Genomic DNA, 26,748 nt, shown 5'->3' on the forward strand with positions numbered 1-26,748 from the left:
GGTCGGCAACAATCCATTTAGCCAGCTGAAACATTTTAATTTGTTTATATTTTAGTTGTAATGTTTATTTTCAGCAAAATATTTATGTCTCTAAAAGTTCTTTGAATTTGGTCGTTCCTAAACAGTATTTTAGTTGAAACTCTGCTCACAAATGGACTCACACTGGCTAAATAAACAAATAAATAAATAAACACATTAGTCATTATATGTTAAACGGTATACCAGTAAATTGTTGTAAACATAGTACTGGCAAGTGTAGCTAGAAATGAGGAAAAGGGGTTGTAAGCTACCTAATATTTCTGCTAGTGGGAGGCGAACCTGCGCAAAACTGCATGTCAACTTGACTCTATAACCACTACACCACCACATCTTAAAAAGGTCATGTGGCGTTACATTTGATTGTCCTATCCGGTGTGTCTTTGTAGATGGTATGTATGATTTTTCCGGCGGTGTCTCAGAAGAAGTCATTTAAGAAATAATTTGTCAGAAAATTCACAGAATATCCAGATTTGAGAAGCAAGACCAGACCCTCTTCGGGGGAGGAGACCAAATTGAAGCTGAGATGGGAAGAAAATGCATGAATGAGGCCAAAAATGGCTTTGGCGTGTTTCTTATGAGGAAATGACAATATAACATGATTAAAAGTTCCAAAAGTTTGATTTTTAATTATATGGAACCTTTACAAAAACTGTTCAATTAACTTCTCAACTCCGTCCTCAATTTTTTAGCTATAACACCCTCTTTGGTTCCAGAATGCTATCAAGTCTGACAACTAGAAGGAATTGGACTGACTCTTATGGAATGGGCGGGGCTGATTCTGGAATGGGCGGGGCTGACTCTGGTGCAGCTCCACCTTCTGGTGCAGCTCCGCCTTTGTGGTTCTGCAGCGAGCACCACTTGGTTTTGTATGCCTTTTGTGTGTTGTGATCCGTCGCGTGGATTTACTTGGAGTGATTAAAGAATTAAATGAAGTTGAAAGCAGATGCTTAGGAATGATACAGACTAGGTTGTAATGAGTCAGCACTACGCTGTCAGACAGGGAGAGGAAAAGAGAGACAGAAGTTCCGTCTCAGTCCAGAGAACAGGAAACCCAGAAAAAGAATAATAATAACTTTAGAAATGAATTATCACGAAGTGATTTAAAAAAGACTGGTTTGACTCACCACAATGTAATGAAATGAAACATTACAACTTTATTGAAAATGACCAATAAGATGTGATGATTATATATAAATATGAAATATCAACCTGATTGATCTTTGAATGTTTAATCAGAAGATTCTATGGTTCTATGCTTCTTCAGTGACCATAAACACACTTCGTATTAATCCAGACAGAGTCAGGTATGTAGTTTCTAAAATTAATTTAATTATTTTTCCTAAACTAATGATTATACATGACAAGATATGAATAATGAGATGTATTGTAATGGATATGGAGTGATTTAATGTGAATTGTGAAATGTTGTAATGGAAGCTAGATGTTGTAGCAAAACCATTCTTTATATCTGAGAGAGTTTGTGGGGTCTGGGTTGTAAAATAATTTAGATGTTTGTTGGATGAGCTAAGGATTGTTTATAAAATCATCTGACACAATCTGTTGAGTCTACAATACTCTTTGTGTAGAGACCCCAGCAGATCCACACTGTCAAAAGTTGGGTTGAACATCAACCTCAAGGTACCCGGAGCCCGTAGAATAGCTCCGATATGATCCGCCTAGTCTGGAGATATCTCCAGGTCACAACAGTAAGCTGGAATGCTCGTTTGCATCCAAGGTTGTTTGTTTGGCTCTTAGAAGTGCTGATTGTCTAATATCTGCCGCAGCGTTGCAGAAAGGCTTTGACTGGAGGTCAAAGGAGATGGTTTCAAAAGGGCTTCTTCTCCAATTTGGCGAAATTGGGAGTCAGCTAGAAACTGTCTAATTGGGAAGTAATTCTGGTTTTAATAAACTCATTGTTTATAATTTTTGGCTAATCAGAATTTGAAATGTCTTGAGGGTTTTGCCAAACATTCCTCAGAATGTTTTAAAACACTTATGTGAAGCAAATATTAACATTAATACGTATCTTATTGTAATGTGTATGAGTGTAGATACTGATTAACTTGTTAAATCAAACACATACTGATCTCGTATAGATAAGATCTGAAATGGATCATTGTAAGAACAATATTCATTTTAAAGCCAACATTGGTTTGAGCGCAGATTATTCAAACATTTGAGTTAAACGTCATGTTGATTCCACATGTGATTATTGTAACTTATAACTAAAGTCACATAGGAACTTCGAGTAGGTTCAAATTATTCAGAGTGAGGAATGCTGGTCTAGCTTTTACTCAGAGATTGCAGGACTTTTGCAGGAGACCATGAGTGGGAATGTTTATGTCTCCTTGGAGGAACAATAATTGTGGCAAAGGTTTGTTTTGGGAGTCTGGGGCCAGACAGACAGTGTTGCCCTCATAGGCGTCATTTTAACCGGGGACGCCGGGGACATGTCCCCGGCAAAATTTGTGATTGGCAGCTGTGTCCCCCCCACTTTCAAAAACGCCTGCTGATGAGGATTTTTTTTTTACCAGCTCAGATCTTATCCAGGGGTCGGCAACCTATTCCCATCAAAGAGCCATTATTACCCATTTCCCACAGTAATTCTGGACGGACCTTAATAAGCAGTGACTTAAGTGAAGCAGGCAGGTCGCGCTAGAAAATTTAGTTTAAAAAGACGTCATAAATGTTTTCCCCCGTCATTTTTATTTATAAAATATGAAGTAAAAACTCACAATTTAATTTTCATTCATTTGTCATTAATATGTAGTCTACACCCGTGCGTTAACCATCTTCCAGTAAATGCACAGCATCCAGCCCACCTCTCCAAATGCGTAAAATGTGCATCAGCCGCTAGTTAGGCGCACCATCAGCTGATCAGCCCAGACAAGAGCAGAGCAAATAGAGACAGAATAGAGGATGATTCTGTCTGGATGTGGATGGAGATTACATTTTACAGCAGCCTGATCATCATTTAAATACGTAAACCATCACCTGTCTTCTAGTCCATGCTATCAGCATATATTTTAATTGGTGTGTGTGTGTGTGTGTGTGTGTGTGTGTGTGTGTGTGTGTGTGTGTTTTCCACTTCAAACACTGGTCTAACCAACCAGACCAGCGTGTCCAGTAACGTATTAATGTTACAATTAAACAGTTTCCCTTCATGTAGGCTAGGAACATTTCACCTGCCGTGGCCCGACCGCTTCTGCTCCACACGAACTTTGTGCGTGATCAAATGTCTCTACGCATCATGCGTCTCCATATTAGAGACGGGAACAAGCGCTGTTCAGCTAGTTTCATAATTTCATAAAAAGAACATTTTTCCAAGTGACACATCCCTCAGAGAGACCGGGTTTCCAGACCGCTTCAGTGGGAGGAAATCATTGCATGCACCATGGTTCTGCGCTGCGCTGCGCTGCGAACCCCTCAGATCTTCAGCTCACTGTCCACCGTGGGCGCTCCGAGCCACGCTGAACACAGTGTCCAGTATAAAGCTCTGATGTTCTGATGGGAATATTTTACCTCCGCAATGTGCGTTAACGATTAAAGTGTCAGCTCATCCATGTGCATCAGTGTGCGTGGGGGTAATTCTTTCAAACCAAGCAACATCCTTGAGTTCATCTGTCAAAATAAACAGTCAAATGGAAATATATGTAACCTGCCGTTTAACTGTTTTGCCTTCTTGTGAAGATTGTTGCAAAGAGAAACAATTAAACTTGATTAACCCCAGAGCCACCCAGAGCGCATGTGGGAAGGTTCCTCCCACTGAAGCGAGTGTTTTCCAAACCCGGTCTCTCAGAGAGACTTGTCACTTAGAAAATGTTCCCTGATGATGAAACTTTGGCTGAATAGCGCTTGTTCCCGTCTCCAATGTGGCGACACATCCAGGAGCCGTCTGAGGAGAATCCCAGAATCTCACATCGTCTTCAGCTAATAAAGCGCCTATGATTACGCAAAAGCGTGACGCGTCAACCCGGTCTCACAGTAAGACCAGGTTGGACCTGTTCAGGTTTACGCAGACAATCTTTACATTTAGAATTGGCATACAGATGTAAAATTAATGCAGTAAAATATAAAGCATTTTATTTAAATATCCATTCATTATTTTACAAACACAGAGCCGCATCAGATGGATGGAAGAGCCGCATGCGGCTCCAGAGCCGCCGACCCCTGTGCTAGCCTACTTTATTGTCCCCAGCAATTTTTAAACCCCACTCAAGTGTATGGTTATTGTCCCCAGCAATTCTGGAAACAAACTGACGCCCTTGGTTGCCCTGTCTGTACCTGAAAGGCTATCTTGTGTGGTCAATATGTAGGTGCAAATGAACGACTTGGATACGTAACAACTACCTATGTTGTCCCTACCTTCCTCCACAAGATGAACATTTGCATACGATCACATCTTTTCACATAAAACCGAAAATAACTTTTGCCCAGGTGCGCAGATAGGGTGGGGGACGAGAGGAATCTGTCCCCCCAGATTCAAATTGACTCAGATCCTTCCTCTCCACTTATAAGGCAGGAAAGAAAACAAAATCGGAGGTTAAGAGCTTGAAGCTCCTTTTCCCGATTACATTGAATGCAGCATGACGTGAGCAAACACAGACTCCAGAGGCGCCAAAGTGGTTGCTGCTAAGACGCAGGATGAAGCAACAATTACTGCGTTTTTAAAACAGAACAACAGTGTAAGTAGGCTGGACCGATCTGTCTGTTTATACATGTTGGTTATAGTTTCAGTACATTGTTGTCAGTGTTGACACTTACTCGTTCTAAACGCCAAAGTCGCAATATTGCGACAAGCATCATTGCTGACTTTAACAGGTCACATCTACAAATATGATCCCTCATGAAGTTACTACTTTACACCAGAAGATAGTGGAGATGTGTAACCTGCAGGCTGAGCAAAGCTTGGGAGTTTTGAGTTTGAAAAACACCTCCTGCCGAGAGGCTCCCAGTTGGGGAGAGGAGGAACTGCGCGCAACATGAAGAGGGCAAATGTTATCGGGATGAAACTTATAATTCCCGGCAGGTCTGGTCGTTGTTGACTGATCACTTTGGCTGGTAATGACTTGCTCCAATTATGAAGCAGAATATTGACTCTGATGAAGAAATTGACTCATCCAGTCAGAAAGATTGACGCTGTGGCAGCGCCCATCATCAGACAGCTGGTGATACATGGGAGGTGCATGGAGCTCACAAGCTCCAAACGTTGGGTTTGATGTTTGTTTAACCTTCTTTGGGACGTGATGGATGTAGAAATTATGGTAAAAACACTGCAAACGTGACAGACGTAGCGACAATGTGAAAGAAATGCCGTAGAAAAGGGGCAGATGCCGATGCGTTACATATGCATGGACACACACACATTTTTTCCAAAGTCAAGTTTTGACCCCTGCACTTTTTACCATCCAAGAACAATATTACGCTGTATTAAATTGACACTGGTTGAGCTCTAGGACCAAGCAGAAAACAATCCTTTGTGTTGAAGCCTGTTTCCCATTAGAACATACTGTAAAGATACCCCACCCCCACCCCCTCTCTTCTAAAGTGAAAATTATGTCCATGTACATATGTGTGTATGTGTTTGGGGGAGGGTACATTGGAACTTTGTCCCCCAGTTTGAACATCCTATCTGCGCCCTTGCTGTTGTCCCCATTCGAAAATAAGCGCTTTGTTGGCATCAGAATGTGTCTTTAAAATTCACACACATCATATGTGAAATCCATGGCAACAAACAAAACTGCATTTTTAGCCCCAATGACTTTCATTCGTTTATTTCTTAATTCTGGGGACCCATGGCGTGACTTAGGCTCCTTATTTAAGACATTAAAAAAACTTCACTCCCACCAATATAACAGACCTCATACTGTCATTAGCATTTTTGAAAGTCTTTATTTTTAGCAACCTATTTTTAAGAAATGATGAGTTCATAATTGGGTAATCATGATCTAAGCGTTGACTAAATCTACTAATGAGACGGAACATGAATGAATGCTAAACATATTAAACATAGTTAATTCACTGGTTCAGCACGAATAAAGCACATTTTTGTAGTTTTTATTTGGAGGTGTAGCCTTTTTAATGGTTTTGCAGTGGTGCTGTTTAAGCTTCTTTTTTTTATTTCTGCTTCAGAGTATAAAAGTCTCAAGTGACCAAAGACATTTGTGATGGTTCATTTATGGGCGTGAGTTCATTGGTTGAGCTAATTTCTAGAATCTTCCTACTGCATTTGCATTTTCATAGTGACTTCCCATTAGGGAATGGCTGTTGGTGACAAACTGCAAACATTATTCACAAATGGGAGGTGTTCTATTAATTGGAGTTTTCTTTATGTCTTTATTGCAGTTTCCTTGTACTGGTCTGGTTACGATGTAGCATTAAAGCAATCAGGTTTGATTCCTTTTGAAGGTGGTTTTCTTACCCTGAACAGATGCTAAGATTTTACTTTTGAGAGCAGATAACACAGAGGAATCATTTTTTCTGGCAGATCTCCATGACTGTCGCAGGTAAATGACAGCTTGTAAAATGTTTTTCTCCCTGGGAATATGAAGAGAAATGGAGCAATTTCTCCTAATATCAGTGTCAGTCGCTGGCTGTCCTTATCAGAGCAAATCTAGCCGAGAGGTGATATTTAAAGATGTTTGGGCTTAGATGAAATCCATCATCTTTTCATAAAGTGACTGAACCATACCATACATCTGTCTTGGAAAATATCGTGCAAAAATCAGCTGTGCTGCTGATTACGCTGGCTTCCCAACCCTCGTTACCCATGACTGAGACAAGGAACGTTTCATTGGAGACACACCTGGACGTCGACATCTGACACTGTTTTAATGGTGCCATTAATCAACCCTTTATCTGTGATTCTTTTTCCCAGAGGTGTCCCGTAATGACTCCTGCCCGGACTTACCTGAGATTCAGAATGGATGGAAGACAACGTCACACGTGGCGCTGGTGCGAGGAGCACGGATCACCTACCAGTGTGATCCTGGTTATGACCTGGTTGGACGAGAGACTCTCACCTGTCAGCTGGACCTCTCTTGGAGCTCTCAGCCGCCCTTCTGCGAAAAGAGTCAGTGCCTCTCTCCTTTACATCTGTTTGTATTCATCTGTGCCTCAGTAATTCTGCTCATGAGGGGTTAAATCGATTCTTAGGTAGATTATATTCTTCATCCAGGATTAATCTTTAATTTGTGAAAAAGAAAAGAAAATACTTTTTGCGGCATCTCAAATAGGGAAGTTTAGTGTTAGGATATCTTAAATGAGACATATAATGCATAACTCACCATTTGAGTCCTGTGCTGCCATGTAGGTATGGAACTCAAAAGTATTCAAAATTCAATAAATAAATAAGACATTGTGAAATAAATATCCACATGAAGAAATACTAGACAATCATGTAATCTGACAATGAAATGATGAAATAACAGAATGTTATGTAAAATCTCAGCTCAATATTATGAAATATTTTTCATTCTTCTTTTAAAACGTCTTTATTAATATATTGTTTTCTTCAAAAGTTGTTTTTTCATAATAATCCAAATTAATATTGAGCCATTTTTATTTAATTCATTCTGTTTTTATTACATAATGTCTTTTTTTAACAAAGATAGCTTTTATTTCATAATAGAGTTTTTTTCCCATGGCTGATTTATTTCATTATGACACGTTACAGCAGAATGTCTCAGTTCGTCAGTCAAGACTAACGGGGTGGAGCCAGTGTGTCATTGGCTGCTAATTCAGTCAGACAAAAGCAATCACTCACAAAGTATGGACACAATGCTCGTGTGCCCGAAATCCGTGGGCAGGATGCTTATGAGTACGGGTGCTCTAAGTGATAAGTGAATATTGTTATTTAAATATATTCATGTGCAGTTTTTTAGGGCTTTTATGTTTTCTGTAAAGATTGGTATGTTGAAAATCATTTAATGTTTTCCATAAAGCATGAGGTTTTGGTTAGTAATTGATTGGAAGAATAACAAATGACTGAATTAAATAGTGGGGCGCCTCTGTCAGTGCGCCCCAGGGCAGCTGTGGCTACGTCGTAGTTCATCACCATCAGTGTGTGAATGTCTGTGAATGGATGAATGATACACTGTAGTGTAAAGTGCTTTGGAGTCCTTACTCTGAGAGGCACTGTACAAGTGCGGATCATTTATCATTTATAGTGCTGATCAAGCAGAGCTTTGTTGCCAGCGTTCCACTGCATAATGGCTTCAAACACGTATATAAAAGTTAGTTTTTACGTAAACCATTGGATGAAATTACACAAACTGACTGAGCTCTAGTTAAGGCTCTTGCAATAGTGTGTGTGTGTGTGTGTGTGTGTGTGTGTGTGTGTGTGTGTGTGTGTGTGTGTGTGTGTGTGTGTGTGTGTGTGTGTGTGTGTGTGTGTGTGTGTGTGTGTGTTTGGGGGAGGGTACATTGGAACTTTGTCCCTCCAGTTTGAAAATCCTATCTGCACCCCTGCGCACACACACACACACACACACACACACACACACACACACACACACACACACACACACACACACACACACACACACACACACACGCACGCACACACACACACACACACACACACACACACACGCACACACACACACACACACACTGGAATAACTGCAGGACCTGCAATACAAACTCGTTCTGGCTGATTTCTGTCCAAAATGTAATTTAAAAAACAAAAATACAAACGAAAAATGTCTGTAAACGGAACCGCTTTAAGCTTTTTAGTTTTCTGCCGCTAGTTTTTAAACAAACTTACGTTTAAAACATCATAGATCTCCCCATTTTCTCTTCCTGTTGAAAGTCCACAGCTGGCGCGCAAAGCATGCTGGGATAGCCTTGTTCTATTACAGAGAAATCCAGGAAAACCAAACGATGTTGAAGGATAAACCAATGATGTTGCAGATCACACCCACTGGCTTGACTGATGGACTGAGACATTCTGTTGTAAAGTCTCATTATGAAATAAATCAGCCATGGGGAAAAAACACTATTGTGAAATAAAAGCTGTCTTTGTTAAAAAGATGTTCTGTAATAAAACTGAATGAATTAAATAAAAATGGCTCAATATTAATTTGGATTATTATGAAAAAATGACTTTTGAAAAAAAACGTTATATTAATAAAGACGTTTTAAAAGGAGAATGAAAAATATTTCACAATACTGAGCTTAGATTTTACATAACAATCCATTATTTCATCATTTCATTGTCAGATTACATGATTGTCTGGTATTCTTCATGTAGATATTTATTTCATAATGTCTTATTTATTTATTGAATTTTAAACATTTTGAGTTCCATATATAGGTCTCTACTGTAACGATAAACGCTCCAAACATTAATAAATAAATAAAAAACCCGTCCATCCCTATTTTGTCAGTGTTTGGTTTCAGTAATTACTTGCCATAAACAGGCTGTTTTAAAAAGTCCCTATTTATGACATCACAATCTGGGCATGGAGCTAGCTGAGCAGCAGCTTGATCCTCTCTCTGGTACTAGAGTTTCTCAGCTTGTAGCAGCTTGAGTTGGGGATCGGTGGGCGTGGCTGCCTCCAGCTTATTTTCTTAAAGTGACAGAGCCCTGAAATTGCTCATTTTGGAAGGTACTAAAAATGTCAAGAATAAAACTGCTAAAATTTTAATGTGCAGGGGATTTGGTGAACTAATTATTGAGCAATCTTAGAACCATTGTAAGTCTCCTTTAAGTCAAGAATTTGGATGAAACAGCATTAGAAAACAAAAACTCCACCAGACTTTAGATTAGATATAAAACAAACACATTGCTGATGTTGTAAAAACGATTCACAAATCACTACTTGTTCCCTCTGGGATTTTTTTCTCTGTCAGTCATGTACTGTTCGGATCCGGGTCATGTGGAGCACTCCACCAGGTCTCTGTCTGACCCCAAACTCCTGGTTGGTACAACCATTCAGTACAGCTGCAGCCCTGGCTTCATTATGCAGGGCGGCGCTACCATCACCTGCTACGGTCGTGAGCCGGGCACACCTGTGTGGACGTCTCGTCTCCCTCATTGTGTATGTGAGTATCTAACACAAAGTTGGGTATTTAAGTAAACATTTTGGAAGAAAATACTACAATACACAAGAGCCCTGATCTCAGACACTTGTCAGGCTGCAGTTAACAGAAAAATAGTCCCTTTCATAGGTTTGTGAGATTTCCTACCTCTTTTGTTCTGCTGCTGGCAAACATCACAGCATCTCAGTATGCCGGGGGTGATGTCTTACCTACTGCATCTCACCTCATGACTGATGCGTTAAGCGTGTGTGTGTGTGTGTGTGTGTGTTCTCGGGACAGGTTAATGTGTGTGAAGTGTTTGAAATGTAAATGAGATGCTAATAGAGTGTATCAATCAGGCCTCAACCACCTGGAGGAGGGGGTGGAGATTATCCATGACTCATGTCACCTCAGCCAGAACCAGTCAAATCTGTCAGCTGAGCTTTCTCACACACGTGCACACACACACACACACACACACACACACACACACACACACACACACACACACACACACACTAAAAGCCTGGTGCGTGATCCAGCTTTCCTTTACCTTCTTTCTTTCATCCAGCTGAGGACTTGGTTTCCTGTGAGGACCCTGGTGTCCCTGATAACGGGTACCAGATCTTGTCCAAGAAGCTTTACCTACCTGGCGAGTCGCTCACGTTTGTTTGTTACCAAGGCTACGAGCTCATTGGAGAAGTTGCTATTAAATGCATCATGGGAAACCCGTCATTCTGGAGTGGCCCGCTTCCTCTTTGCAGGGGTGAGACATTTTGAAGCATTTTTGTTTTTATGATGATTTCTGTGTTCAGCAGTATGCAAAACTTTTTAACTGTTTACATACTAAAATTCTTTTGCACATACAGTGCTCAGCATAAATGAGTACACTCCCTTTAAAAAGTATGAGTGTATTAAGTAGCTCAATGAACAAAAAAACAATTTCCAGAACTTTCACAAGGATGGGTTTTATTGAACTCTTGTTTAACTCCATAACATGAAAATAGGATTAATAATATAACTTAGATCACAAAGTCTTCAGTTTAACTAAAATTGGTTTAAGAAGAAATGAATCCACCCGGCAGCAAAAACTACTACATCTAGTATTTTGTGTGACCACCGTGATTTTCAAGGACAGCACCGTCTTCTAGACATGGAATGAACAAGATGGCGACATATTGCAACATCTATCTTTTTCCATTCTTCAAGAAGAACCTCTTTTAGAGCCTGGATGCTGGATGGAGAGTGATGCTCAACTTGCTGCTTCAGTATTCCCCACAGGTGTTGGATCGGGTTCAGATCAGGAGACATACTTGGTCGTTCAATCACCTTCACCCTGTTCTTCTTCAGAAATGCAACAGTAGCTTAAGATGTGTGTTTTGGATCATTGTCGTGTTGGAAAAGTGCACAACGACCAAGTGCATCTTCTCCTTCAGTATAGAGCATTACATTGTTGAGTTCATGATGCCATCAATGAAATGCAGCTCCCCAACACCAGCAGCACTCATGCAGCCCACATAATGACACCGCCACCACCATGCTTCACTATAGGCACCATGCATTTCTCTTTGAAATCCAATCCTCACCTTTACTACCCCATACAGGTTTGAAACCATTAGTTCCAAAAGCTGTGATCTTTGTCTCATCACTCCAGAGTCTAGAGTCCCAGTAGACTTCATCTCTGTCAGCATGGGCCCTAGCAAATTCTAGGAGTGCTTTTTTGTGCATGAGCTTTAGGAGAGGCTTCCTTCGTGGACGATACGCATGCATGCTGTAGAGGCTAAGCCAATGCTTTAAGCCACTGGTGTGTTTGTGACCAGAATAATGGCTGACGCACTAAATTGCTTTTGATGGAATAAACACTGTCCAGTCGCTGTACATTGCTTTTAAGAGATGTATGTCCGTTTTATTTCTCCATTCATTTCTTCCCATCAAAATGTTGAATAAACGGCATACTTTGACAGCACATAACAAAGGCACAATAAAAGTCAAACAAAGCGGTCTAAACCAATTATCCTTTCCGGCCAAACGCATACACACCAGCAGGTAATTTCCTCTTCTTATATACAGAAGCACTGATTGGCCCCCACACATGCCATTCCTCTGCAGTGTGCGCCGTATGGTGTCACAAAAATGGTCACTTTAGTTTGGCTTTCTACTGCTTTAGCTAACTGCACTGAACTTTCATGGTGATTTTCTTAAACCCTTCTCATCAGAAGTCACACCTGTCCAGATGTTTACTTCTGTGGACAGCCTGGATGTCTCTGTAAAATGGTTGCGCTTTCATCTTTCTTAAATGATTGGATCTCTTTTGCTACAGTATTCTGACTGATATGTAAAGCTTTGCTGATCTTCTTGTAGCCCACACCTTTTAGTGTAAAGAAATAATTTCATTTTTTAGATTTTGTGACACTTCTCTTCCATGTGCAGCCATTGCTGACAGCATGAAATGGGAAGGGCTTTTCTTTGTTAAGTAATGCCCTTTATAGTCCCCTGTCTGCTGGACACCTCTTAAACAAATCATTAGACTTACCTGTGGTTGAATGCCTGCCTGTTAACTTACATTTTCTAGTCTTAACTCATTCGCTGCCAGCCATTTCCTGATCGGTAAAGCCATTCGCTGCCAGCGTTTCCCGCCATTTTTACTGTTTTTTAAGAGTCGCAGAACGTTGCACGCTAGGATGATGTTGACGTCAAAACAACCAAAACAAAGAGAAGACTCACCTCTTACATCAGGAAGAGTCCGCGTGTTTCGAGTGTTATCCGTTCTTTCATAATCCGTTGTCGAATTGTGATCAGCTTTTCCGGTTCGCTCCTCACTTATTTTACAGGAACGACCCAAAACGATCTCCTAACACATGGATTTTCTGCTTCCTGATCACGTGACGTGTGACGTATGCAGATGAAGATCAGCTTCAGAGCTGAGATGTTTGTTCTCGGCGCAGGGGCTCGTTCCGATGCCCACACAGTAAAAAAATGCTATTGACGACTTTAGGTTTGTTGGTATAAACCATGCATGTACTGCGTTGTGCAGAACTCTATCACCAAAGAAAATAACCCAATAAAATAAAACAGAATGATAAAACAGAATATGGTGACATTAGCTTCAATTGGGGCTGAGAACCTTCATGAGCTGAGCTGAGCTAAAGTTTGCATTCCAGAAAGGAACAGCCTACCACGTGTGAAATAGAGACCATCTTAAGTCAAAGTTGTATTTTTAACAGATTAGCCACCTCACGGCTAATCTGTTCCCACAGAAAACCAAATCTGTTCCTGAAGTGTGTGCTTGGCATTTACAGATGGCAAGAGCAGAAGGCAACAGGACAGCTTTAAGGAGTCTGAGAAGAAGTTCAGAGTGTGTATTGGGCTTCCCTGAGGATGTAACCATCCCTCTGCGTTCTCAGGGACGAAATTTTGATTTCAGAAGTGGGGGGGACACAGCAGGCTTGTGCGGATTTGGGGTGGGGGGTGTTATGTAAAGACCCCTTGACACGTCATGTGCCCATCTCAATAATTTTTCCATCCTCAATATATATATATATATATATATATATATATATATATATATATATATATATATGTATCAAAGTTAAAAAATCTACAACTCTATTATTATTTTTATTTATTATCATTATTGAAGTGCAGTTTTGGCTGTTGACAATGGATAGGCCATTGCATTTATTGTTTTGGGTCTTTTTTTTATTGTTTTTGGTGCAACATTTTCTAACAGGGAGTGAGATTCCTTTTTTATTTAATTTTTGTTTGTTATTTTTATTCATTTAGAAGTTCTGGTTCTGGACATTTCAATGTTAAATGAAGGTTTATTTGTTGCATTTTAAAGGGTGTACTTGCATTATTATGATATATTAACATTATATTAGTGGTTATTTTGGTCTAGATAATGTTGGCAATGATATCGTTTATCATCAACAATTTGTTGGACAAAATATCGTCCAGCAAAATTTGTTACTTTCCCAGGCCTAGTCAAAAGTATAAAAATTATTTATACATAAACGGTCCCTCCTGAGATCTGGCCGTTTGTTCATTTGCTGTGTTAGAGGACATGCTGAACAAATGTTTTACACATGATCATCACCCTAACATTTGAGTGTATAAAAACATATTAAATATGTTTTTCCCTTAAAAGTGTTTAAACAGTTGTTGCATTTCAACACACAAAAAATAAATGGAAAAAATAAGATAAATCTAATGAAAAGTGTACATCTTTGACATTAAGCTTAAAAAATCTGTTGACGATGATGATACTGTTCATTTTTCAGAGCTTTTTAATGTGAAAATATACATTGCAATAGATAGGTTTACAATAAAGTTAAATGATAAAAGTTTTGAAGTTACACTACTACTACTACTAGTAATAATAATTATGATGATAATAGTAATAATTAAAAAATAATAATTATAGTAATACGAATAAATTGTGTCTGAGGAGTCAGTTATGTGGAGGAGATGAGTTTGTAAAAGTTAGTTTTGAGTATGTTTGTGAAGGAGGAGGTGAGTCTGAGCTTAATGCAGGGGTGTCACATGTTCCAACTTACGTTTTGACTTTGAAAGAAGTCTCTTATATCCACTTTTCGTTTTCTTGACATGCTGCCTCCTGGCTGTGCCTAACTACCAAAGACTCACAAATGAACACTTATTCAAATGTTATGTAATGGAAGCTGAGCTGAGCTCTGATATTACACAGCGTCTAGTTGACGATGTGACTCAGTACCGGTGTTCCCTAGCGGCTCCAAACTAGCAAAACAACGTGAGCACGTTCTGACTGTTTACAACTTGCGTGACAGCAGCAACAGCCAATAATACGTTAGCAAGTATCAGCAGAGTCAATAGATTAGATTTTGGGCGGGTCTAATAGGAAACCGGTTTCCGTTTCGGTCCTAGTGCTCAACCAAAACCATTTAATGGAGCGTAACATTGTTTTTGGACGGAAAAAAGTGCAGGGGACCAAAACTGCCTTTTGAAAAAGTGGGGGGGACATGTCCCACCCGTCCCCCCCCCCAAAATTACGTCCCAGTGCGTTCTCATTGCTTAGCAAAACAATGCACAGTAGAAAAAGCACACTGGCTGTCAGTGTAAACTGTCAGAGGCTGACCAGAAGCCAGCTCACATGCTCTGGTCAGGACAATCATCTCAGCAGCCTGAGCTGAGAAATGAGGTGGTAAAGATTTAGCTTCAATCACGTTGTCAGGTGCCTGCAAAATAGCATAGCCTGTTTGAGTTTTGCCTGTCTCTGTTTTGGAACATGATCCGTCCACAAACCATAACAAACTATCAGGGAGTGGTGTGTCCTTGAGATCGGGTCTGGAGAGCTGTAAATGGTCAGTGGCTTCAACACAGCTGTGTGGGTCACCATCAGCTGGAGTGGGCAACAAAGTTGCAGGACTCAGGATGTTACATCGCTGAATGGTGATGTGGGGCTGAGAAATCAAAATGGCGGTGTAGCTCAGATTTCTAGCAGGAGATAACAGACCCAATCTACCTTGCAACAACAACACGTCCACAGCATGCGGCACTAAGAGAGTCAGAGGGTGGAACAGAACCACGTCTGCAGAACATGAGACAGCAAGAGCTGCTGCTGACACAGCTTGGACACAAATGGGCAAAGCTTGAGCCACCTGATCCAACTTCTTTGAGTATAAAGCAACTGGCCTCTGTTTATCACCATGTTTTTGTAGTAAAACAGATGTCATAAACCCATTTCTACAATCAACAGTTTGAGTGAAAGGTTTAGAATGGTCAGGTAAAACCAGAGTTGTGCTAGAATGAATGTCTTGTTTCAGGTTTACAAACGCTGTTTCTGTTAAAGGGGTCCAGGAAAGCTTGTCATTCATTTCCATCTGTTGGCCATGAATCATTTCAGAAAGGGGCTGAGTTTTTCCTGCATAATGGGGAATGTACTGTCTGCAGTAATTAGCAAGGCCTAAAAACTGCATCATCTGCTTTTTAGTCTGGGGTTTTGGGGCGTTCAAAATGGTTTCCTTTCGTCCTGACTGGATCTGCCTGCCTTCACCTGACAGAGTGTTTCCCACATGCCGTACTGATAATTTCTACCCACTGTAGATTCTTTTTACTGACTTTGTTCCCTGTTTTGTGGAGATGCTGCAGCAGAGCGAGAGGGTCTTTGAAGCAGGACTCAGCATTGTCTGAAGCAACCAAAACGTCATCCACATAAACAAGAATTTGAGAATTTGCTGAACATTGAAAGTCAGAGACAATTAGTGATTGCTTGAGTGAAAATAGTGGGATTTTGTAAGGTACAGATTTTGTTAGTTGAGCCCTAAATTTTGTAGGTTGCAAACCAAGTTAGGATGAGCAGAAACACTGAAAAAGGGTATTGTTTATTTAAATAATTGTTCAATTCTGGGCCGAAACTGGGAGTTTGGTTGGGTCTGCACGGGAGAGATAGAGTTCAAAAAGGGGCTGTAAACCAGAATATTGCAGGGATCTAGTTTAATTTGAGGGGTAATCGCGTGAGAAGTGACCTTGACCTTCACAGGTCCAGCAAACGGACTGTTGTGATCGGGCCTGTGAATTGACCCACTGTCTCTGCCTCCGTTTAGAATTCTTCCTCCTATTCCCCTTTTGGTCAGGGGGGCTTTGTGGGGTTGATTTGGGGTTTTTGGCTCTTTAATTTTTCCCTGGATGACCTTTTCTGCATATCTGGCGTATAACATCAATTCTTCAACATTGCAGGTTTCCCAGAGAATGAAGTGAGTTTTGATTTGTTCAACAATTGCAGGCAGGAAACCTTTCGACAAATCAGCACATAACAGCCGGACATAAGGTCCATCTTTATCAGCGTCGGGCATGAGGGTACTATGGAGGTTAAATTGTTTTTGGTATCTGGCACGGAAGTCATCTACGCACTCACCAGTCTTTTGTTTAATAGTTGTTAACTGGGTTAAGTTAGGAGTCTCCAAAACATCAAACTGGGGTTTTAAGTCTTCAGTCATTTGTCCAGTCGCGGGAGGTTTTAGAAGGCTCGCTTGAGCCAGCTGATCTAATCCTTGGCCAATTAAGCGGTGGGAGTGAATCACCTCCATCATATCTGGGACCCACTTCTCTGACTGTTCTCCGGGTTTAAACGGGTGTGTCCATTCAGCCGGCGGAGCTGAAGGAGTTAGTTTACTTAGGACAGATACATTTTTCCCTGCTGTACTTTCTTTCCCCTTCTTTCTCTCCTTACTTTTTCGGATATCCTCCTGTCTTTTATCTGTCTCATCTCGCCAAATCGTCACTATCTGCAGCTGTTCTTCCTTAGCTAATTTATTTTTGCCAGTGGCTGCCGCAACTTTAAGTGTGTACATGCTGACCAAATCCTGCCATTGTTGACCTTCCAGCCTCCCATCGACTTTGTACTTCTTGCGCCATTTTTCCATAAATTTTAAGCTATCAGGGTGTTTATGAGACATATATTTCATATCTCCCTCCAGTTTGTCTTTAGAAGCGGTATTCCCCATTCTATCTACGTTGTTTTGTTTACTGGTTTAGTAAAACAAGCTGGAAGAACGCCAATTATTTCTAATGTAAAGATTGTCAGAAATAAAATTAAACTGTAGATAAGGGCGTATATTAAAATGACTTTTTTCAGATAACATTTGGCAGCCACTGAAGCAAATCAACTCTCCTCCGTTTCTGTCTTCCACACAGAGCTTTTGGTCGGGCACACACACACACACACACACACATAAACACACACACACACAGAGACACACAGAACAGAACCTGCAGGTTTTTCAGACAGAGACACAGTTGAAATAAAGTTCACAGCCAGGGTTCTAGTACCTTGGCACAGATTTAACACCACAATACAACACAGAAATACGATGTCCGTGATGGGACAGCCGACACCAAAATTTCAGATACCAGCAACGAACGATAACAACATCACAGAACCACGGAACTTAGGCAAGCCTGCACAATCCGAAATGGGATGCAGCCCACAAAACCACAAAAACACAGACCACAGAACCACAAAGGGTGAATTTAGAACGGTTTGGGTTCCTTTAGCCAATTATAACGATGATTAACTTTTGTGTACCTTTGTTGCACCATGAAATATTTAAACAATACAAGCGTCAGTGTGAATAACAGAGTGTGATGCACATACAACCCTATTACGACCCACTCTCACTCACTCACTCACTCACTCACTCACTCACTCACTCACTCACTCACTCACTCACTCACTCACTCACTCACATTGCAGTGCCACAGGCAAGTTGCCATCATCTATCTAAGCCAGTGTACATTTCACATACATGCTCAATAAACCCAAGACGTGTTGGCGATGCGCGGGGCCAAGACTCACTGTGAGAACATCCCAATGCACTTCCATGCAGACAGAGTTAAACAGAATCTGTCCAATCTTTCCTGTCGGCAGCTGCAATGTTTCTCTCTCCCTCTGACCTGTCTCTGCTTTCTGGGGTGTGCAGCTGGCTCAGAACTGTATGGTTGTGGTTCATAATAATTATAAACATTTAAAGTTTCCGCTGTGTCAGAGCAAGCATTAAAAAACATATTTTACTCTTGATAAAGCTAACAGGTCTCCCTTGGCCTACGTCACTTCCAGTTTGGCAGAAAAAAATATGTCTTACAAAAATGACTCCATAAGTCAAAATAATTTATGCATGTGTACATTTTTATTTAAAATGTGTCCCTATTATGTTTCTCTAAACATTGGGTTAAGGGAGGCTCTAGCCTGCAATATGCTCTTTAATTTTTTTATTTATATTTTGTTCTCAAATAATATAACATCACATACTTTATTGTGGGTTAAAGTGTATAAATTTTGAAAGTTCTTGGTTGGTTGTAGGAAAACAGGAGGAGTGATAATATCAGAAATCTTGACAGACACAAGAACAATAATTACTACATGTGGGAATATAAAGCTGATGACACCAAACGAGCCTTCTGATGTTAAAAAAGCCACAGGTTGTGAACAGTGAGTGATGTTGATTTTCAAATGCAATGACTGACAGAATCATGTTTTGCAGCCAACCATGACTGCTTTGGCAACCATGCTTTGGAAGGTGAGTGTCTGTGTACGTTGATGTGCTCTGAGATCAAATAATAAACATTTTCTAAACTGACAAAAATAAGACATAACACACTAAATCCAAGAAATCACACCAGACCACTGCACCTCTGTGTGCCTGCTCTGCCTACGTCATCCGCCTGCCAGGACCATTTCTATGTGTTTGTCCCTCCAGCTGTGTTTATCCTTGTGATTACCTGCATCACCTGCCTGTGTTTGCTAAAACACCTTTAATCTGATGTGTGGAAGTGTTATTTGTTCTCTGGGTAAGCCTCTTGCAGTTATTAACCTTGTATTATTAATGTGTTGTGTGTTAGTTGCAGAGGCCACTGCAGGCTCCCCTCTGGATGGAGGAAACATAACATTGGCTATCTTCATCCTTATTCTGCTGCTGTCTGTGATGCTGGGAGGAGCCTATGTCTATGTCACCAGGTTAGTTCTAGTAAATAAATGTTTACATTTTAGGCTGATCTTGGAACAACAAAATTGTGCTCGAGTTTTACGTAAGCTCCACATGGCACTAGTGCTGATCAATAATGCTTATATCAAATATTCTCTTCTTTTTACCATTTCCATGGCTTAAAGATGTGGAACACTGCAAAAGAACAATTTAAAATCTCCTAATTGGTCACTGTGAGTTTTCATGCAAGCTGAACATGAAAATAGATTCCTACACCTATCCTCTGTATTAGCTTCTGATTAAACAGGTGAAAATCTGGTGAAAATCTACACTGTAACTGAACATGCATGGACTCATCCATCTTGACTCACAACAGAGAAGGCTGTTGTTGGTTTAACATCCAGGAATCAGCAGAACATCTTGGCTAGCAGAAGCTAATCATTAGCATTAGCAACTCCACCACACAGCAGAACTCCCTAAGGCTTCAGTTATTTGTGGAGATAAAACATCAACATTGCAGAGCAAACAAACAGGGGTGGAGTCACGTTGCCGTTATCCAATCAGGGACAAGATGTCCAAATATCAGGAAATAAGACTCCAAATAACGCCATCTGAAGCTCAGCTGTGATGTGGCTCTGTTGTAGTCCCTGAAAATGGCCCATCTGTGTTTTTGTTCCCTAGAATACGACTTTTGTGGCATTTATTCCTATCCATCCATGCATTTTCTTTACCCGCTTATACACACAGCATCGCAGGGAGGCTGGTGCCCATCTCCAGTCTTTGGGCAAGCAGGCAGGTTATAACCTGGACGGGTTGCCAGTCTACTGCAGAGCACATTCATCCCTACTGAAAATGTATTGATTAAACGAGTGTTCCACACCTTTAATACTTAAACACTGTTTTTACTCGCAACTTTGAGATTTCTACAATATGCTTCAAACTGACATAATAAAACTCTCCTTTTCTTTACACACACCACGCTTGACAAGATCCCATTATGGGTTATAATGCACAAACATGCAAAACTGCTACAGATGGCAACACTCCCAAGCTGGAGTCATTTATGTTCGACAGAGTTGACTGATCCCTTTATACAGGCTATGGAGGGGTACGGTGAGATGCAACGCCATGATGGGTCGACAGAAGGGCTCCTTTTCAAAGGAGCCCACAGAAGTTGACGGAGCCATGTTCCATTGTGTACCTGTCGTCAAAAGCAACATCGTAGACAACAAGCCTGTGATTGGCCAGGATGCCTCTGCTTTTAAAGTTATCAACAGCACTCTCAAAAAACAAAATCAGTGCCAAAGACATCATGCTGCAGACACGGAGAAAGATCTGAGAAAGTCTCGTGGGAAAAAGATGATATAAAAGTTTATAAACCCGTGACTGAAGGAGCACAAAGATGCACAGCAAACTATTTATTCAAGGATGGTAACTACGAGAAACGTGGGTTGGGAGGTGGAGACTGCATGAAGAGCTGGAGGAGAATGAGAGACTAATTAGTCTGTGTTGAAATGTCTCTGGAATACATAAACACAATATAAACACACAATAGTAAATACATGATCTGGACTTAACTGCAATGGTGGCGCAGTGGTTAGCACTGTTGCCTCGCAGCACGAAGGTTGCAGGTTCGAAACTCGACTGCGGCCTTTCTGCGTGGAGTTGCGTGTTCTCCCAGTGCATGTGTGGGTTTCCTCCGGGTACTCTAGTTTCCCCCACAGATCACAACATGCCCTATAGGTTATAAATTGTAAGTCGCTTTGGATAAAAGCGTCTGCTAAATGAACAAGATACCCCCAGAAAAGCTCTCTCTGTTGTCCTAGCAGGGAATTGCTTTGCAACACTGAGAAATCTGAAAGGAGAAAGGCAATGCATGTGTGCAACTCCACACCTGAGTTCACAGAGAAGTATAAATCATGCTTTAGCTGAGCTATGAACGGCCCGGGCACTTCCCCTTCTGGAAGTGACAAAACCATGGAAGCTGTCTTCTGATAATATTAATGTTGCAATACCCTGCATGCATCTGACATGTAACACCATCAACACATCAAACATGTAAACCATTCCTTTGGCCAGTTTGCACATATCCTGCTTTCATTCCATCTGCTTCTCTCCCAACCAGCACCAGCGCATGTCGTCTCCTACCGTTGCGGAGTTGAAAGCACTTCCTTTGATAATTCTGTTTTCTGTTGGACATGTAAGCTAGAATAAAGGCTCTGGTTAAAGTAGTAGCTCCATTACCGCCATAGCTTAGATGCACGCGTAAATGAAGTGGTTCAGTCATCGAATCAGGTGTGATGGAACCGCTGGAACAGCTCAAACATGAAGGGCAGTCACCCTCTAGAACCCGGGTTGAATGGTCTATGGGCAGCAGACATAGCTGTGTTATTTGTGTTCTTTTTGCAAAATAAAAATATGCATATAATTTACAACTGTACAACAAATAAACGAAGCAACGAGAGAATAAAAGTCTTGTTATTCTTATGTTGTCTGATAATTGTATATAAATGCTTTTTTTTATCATTTCATTTTACCTGACAGGTGCCGATATCACTCCAATCTAAGGCTGCCCCTTATCTACCAACACCCTTACCGACAGATCACCGTGGAGACAGAGTTTGACAACCCACTTTATGAAACGGGAGGAGTAAGTGCCCAGGATATTGAAAAATGTCCATAGTCCATTTACCACCAAACTGTCCATACCTTTACATTTATAGACCTGACACTTCCTGGTGTGCTTTTCTCTGTCGTTACCAGCAGGACGCTCGTGAATATGAGGTGTCAATATGAGAAGTCTCCCTAAAGACATTTCTGAACCGACCAGCCCGTGCTAACTCTTCATCTTCCCCGCCCGCCCCACTCTGCCCAGGAGGAGGCGATGTAAATACAAATAATGATGTCCAGCCCCTCCTGTCGTTAAACCAGTGACTGATCCTTCTCTCTTCTCCGTTGATGTGATAGCTTTTATAGGCATTGTGGGAAACAGAAGAGAAACCACCAAACAAAGAGGAGGTGGATTGTAGACCAGGTGGAGTGGGTGGAGGAGAGTGTTTATTGGAGGGGTGAAGAGGGAAACGTCGGGGACAAGACACATTTACATTTAGGTTTTTGTTGTCCTCAGTTATGAATAATCCAGTAGAATCCTTGAAATAAAATTCCTTAATATTTTCATTCGAGTGGAAGCCCATTTTTGATACAAATATGGTCATTTTTCTGTAGTAGACAGTAAATGTATTTTGTAGATATCTTTGTTACAAACAGAATTCTACATTTCTGCTCTGAGGTCAAATATAGTTGAAATGCAACTCATCAAACAACTCTGTTAGAGTTTGTCTCGTTGCCTCAAGCCATGGCTTCAGATCGCTGGTTTGAGAAGTTTGATTGTAGAGTGGATTTTTTTTCTTTTGCTGTTATTACTGCTGTAGCAATAGTCTTTCTCCACTGAAACTAATTGGTGGCAAGTAGCTGTAAGTTCAGAGGACTGCTTTGTTGGGATTTGCACTGTTTAGTATCAAAGCCAGAAGGTAGAAGCAGATAATGGACTCGTCACGTCTTTCTCGTTGCTGGAATTCCACAAAGCCCTGTTTGGGAACCAAAATCTTGTGACCACCACTCCACAAGAGAGGTGCTCTCCCTGTGATGGAAGATAGAAAACTGAGCCTTTTGGTCTAGTATGGTTACTGATGAAGATCAATGACTTGTGCAATAAGGTGATCTGCATGTCTGTAGTTGCTGCAGCCTTCTGTTAGAAAATAACTGAAGCTATGTATAGAAGCACCTTGCTGCCCCTCCGTTAAAATGAAAGCTGAGTCGTTTGTTACAAAAGTGTGAAGTTTTTGTTATAACTGGATAAGAAAGTACAGTTGCAGTCAGAGATTTGTAAATGTATGCAGCAAGGGCATGAACATCCCAATTACACAACAAACTTGTTCAAGGGTTTTACAAATAAGCTCAAGGTGCAAAAGTTTTATTGCTTTTTATTCTTTGTTCCTAACAGGGTCAAAATTATAAAGGCTCAAACATCTATTTGAAACATTAATATCTCTCAGTAAGTTTCACCTCAACTTAATCTTTTTGTATCAGTCAACAATCTTCTCTTCTCTGTGGAGGTCGTTGAACCTGGCTGATTTTTTGGCAAAGACTGTACTTTTGGACAAAGGTCACAATTTTTTTTATCAAATTTGTGGACGGCCACACCAGAAGCTTAACAATGGTCTACTTTATCCAATCAGAAATTAGTTTGAATTCTTGTTTGGGGTCATTTTCTGAACGTCCAACTATGTCCAAGTTTCAATGGTAAATTCAGGTCAAGTACAAGAATCTAGAGGAAGGCCTTCTTTTCTGTTATGCAATCTACTTAACCCAAGGCACCATTTCCACAGAATGATGCCACCACCATGCTTAAAGGTGCATTATGTAGAAATAAAGTACAAATGGCATCCTGTGGTAAAATTTGGTTATTGCAACCACAACTCTGGAGCTTTTTGCCGGCCGTCAATTGTCGGCGTTGCAGTATTAGCTCGCAGGAGACACGGCGCCCCCACGCTCACTGATGGTAAACAGTAGTTACGTCCCTCCTTCCTTTGTTCTGAAAGGAGGAAAAACTGACAATCCCCAGAGCCAGCTGGATATGAACTATATTTCGGTATAACTTTCCTTCCAAATTGACTGAAACATTAGACTCTTTTGGGATTTTCTCTCTGTAAAATACTCACTATAGTCTTACTACTTTAACACTCAGGATAGTTCCAACTCTTCTTCTCATCACTGTGGATGTAAAACTCAATCTTTGCCTCCTCTCACCGTAAAACTTCCAGAAGACGCTTAACTAGTTCATTTGGCCAGCGGCAGGTTTTAGTTGAGCTTGAAGGCATCTATTTTTGTGGACCAGGAGCTTCTTTGTTGTTCAGCAGCCTCTAAATCTGCAGTGATACTGATGTTTCAGCAGGTTCCAGGTCATGACTTTGGCCTTGGTGGTTCCTGCCGTGTTCCTTAACATGCTTTTGTTTCATTTGTGACCCACATGGGTTGGTTAAATAAGTGCTTTAAAACAAATCCTTTATTAAATGTCCAAGAGAAACTACCAGCTGCAATCAGCCGTCACAAACAGGAAGTTAATCAGAGTTTTTCTGTTCTCAAACACAGAGTAGTAGTGTAGTAGTGTACAAGATCAGAACAGAAAAACTATGGAATTAGGAGATAAACAGAAAGAGCATAACATTAAAGGAAGTTAATCAGCCTTTGCCTTGACTATGTTTACAGACGTTTCGAATCCATTACAGCCACTGTTTCCATTTTTAAGTGAATGTAGAGACTTCAGCCTGCATGTATAATTCTGAACCTGTTTGGAAGAGAGAAGATCCACAGTAAATTTAAACTCGTGAACTCAATTCTTGTCTTTAGAATTCATAAAAGTTGTGTGTTTAATCATTCCACCTTGAAAAAGGAAACAAGTTTTTTTTATTGCTCCTAAAAGTTAATATTGGTCGGAGGAACCGGTGGCGCCTGTGCTCGGCAGCCTCACCTCTGTCAGTGCGCCCCAGAGCAGCTGTGGCTACATCGTAGCTCATCACCATCAGTGTATGAATGTGTGTGTGAATGGATGAATGATACACTGTAGTGTAATGCGCTTTGGTGTCCTTACTCTGAGAGGTGCTATACAAGTGCGGGTCATTTATCATTTATCATGCTTCTTCTGACTACAACATAATGACAACATGAAAATATTTTGTCAAAATAAAAAATATATAAGATTTAACATTTCAAAAATTATAATTAAAATAGGTTTAAAACATTTCACGTCATAAAAACATGTAGAGCAGTTTTATTATTACTTTTTTGGCAGCAATATGCTCCTGTACTCGAAATGCCCCTCCTGTTGGTTAGTCTGCTTTTATTGATCAGCTTCACCACTAACAGCTAAACCTTATTCTGATTTTGCCAAGCAGAAATAAATAAAAGACAAATATTCAAACAGATGAGTGTGCAATGTGTACGTAAAAAACAAAACATTATTGTTTGATTAAAAATAGGTTAAAAACAGCTCAGATAGAAGAAGTGCAGAGCAAGGCAAATACAAAGATGATTAATGATGATTTTTGAAAACAGTGGATGTTAGTTTTGTTTTCATTCAGACTGATGAGTCACTCTCGCTTGAAACAAGCTGTTAGGAAGGAAATAAAGACGCCCTCTGTTTTATAAAAGTTCCTCCTGCCTTCAGTTATTTTCAAGACTTTTATTTTTCCAGACGGTCCCTCCTGGTTTCGGCTGTACATCAGAGGTAAATAGATTTTAAATAACTATCAGGCCAGTTGTCTTGTTTCTGACGTACGGTTTGACTGATAGGCTGGATTGGCCCCAGTGGCTCCCAGTTAAAACCACCTAGTAAAGAGCAAAATGAAAACCATGCCTTGTTGCAAATATGAATTCTATAGCTGTAGTTACTTGATCGATATTTAGGTGCAAACTCGATCAAGCCACCAGATGATGTATTTATTTTGATGTACTGTACATGTGATGTTTATTGAAAATTGATAAATGTACATTTTCATTATAAGAGAGCAAACATTATCATTTTACCTAAATAATTTGTAAAACCTGAATAAAAAATGTACAAGATTGTTTTTAAACAGTGGGTAGTGTGGCTGTTTTTTTCTTCCTGTAAACAAGAGCTCTTCTTAAGGTCTAACATGAGTGAGTATACAGTGTATTGGACAGCAGGAGCTCAGGAGGTAAAGTAGGTTGTTCTGTAATCGGAAGGTTGTGGGTTCAATCCTGGCTCCGACCTGAGGATGTTGCTGTGTCCTTGGGCAAGACACTTAACCCACCTTGCCTGCTGGTGGGGGTCAGAGGGACCGGTGGTGCCAGTGTTCAGCAGGCCTCGCCTCGGTCAGTGTGTCCCAGAGCTACATGGTAGCTCATCTCGACCAGTGTGTGAATGGGTGAATGACTGATTGTGTTGTGAAGCACCTTGGGGGGGTTGTAGAACCCTGAGAAGACACTATAAAAATTCAGGTCATTTACCATTCATAAGGATGAATCATCTTATTTTTTCTTATTTAACACAGTGCAGTAATCAGATGTATTTTTTTTACCTTTGGCTGACATATAAGGATGAATCATACATGTTTACCTGTGTGTGTGTGTGTGTGTGTGTGTGTGTGTGTGTGTGTGTGTGTGTGTGTGTGTGTGCGTGCGTGCGTGCGTGTGTGTGTGTGTCAGG

At 40.6% G+C, this 26,748-nt stretch overlaps 1 protein-coding gene across 2 annotated transcripts in view; it reads left to right on the plus strand.

Annotated features, from left to right (window-relative positions):
- The window catches only part of LOC107395585 (seizure 6-like protein), a 454,127-nt gene extending 427,970 nt beyond the window's left edge, over positions 1-26,157 (plus strand). The window contains exons 11-17 of one of the 2 annotated variants that reach the window (XM_070552211.1): positions 6,917-7,111; positions 9,895-10,086; positions 10,634-10,828; positions 19,080-19,115; positions 19,438-19,552; positions 22,065-22,170; positions 22,287-26,157. In XM_070552211.1, coding sequence (XP_070408312.1) covers positions 6,917-7,111; positions 9,895-10,086; positions 10,634-10,828; positions 19,080-19,115; positions 19,438-19,552; positions 22,065-22,170; positions 22,287-22,316 — 869 coding nt within the window. In that variant the 3' untranslated portion in view covers positions 22,317-26,157. Of the gene's footprint in view, positions 1-6,916; positions 7,112-9,894; positions 10,087-10,633; positions 10,829-19,079; positions 19,116-19,437; positions 19,553-22,064; positions 22,171-22,283 lie in introns of both variants that reach the window. The other variant, XM_070552210.1, reaches the window with a different exon arrangement.
- The last annotated feature ends 591 nt before the right edge of the window (positions 26,158-26,748 follow it).

The sequence above is a fragment of the Nothobranchius furzeri genome, chromosome 6, assembly GCF_043380555.1.
Source record: "Nothobranchius furzeri strain GRZ-AD chromosome 6, NfurGRZ-RIMD1, whole genome shotgun sequence".
Taxonomy (NCBI): domain Eukaryota; kingdom Metazoa; phylum Chordata; class Actinopteri; order Cyprinodontiformes; family Nothobranchiidae; genus Nothobranchius; species Nothobranchius furzeri.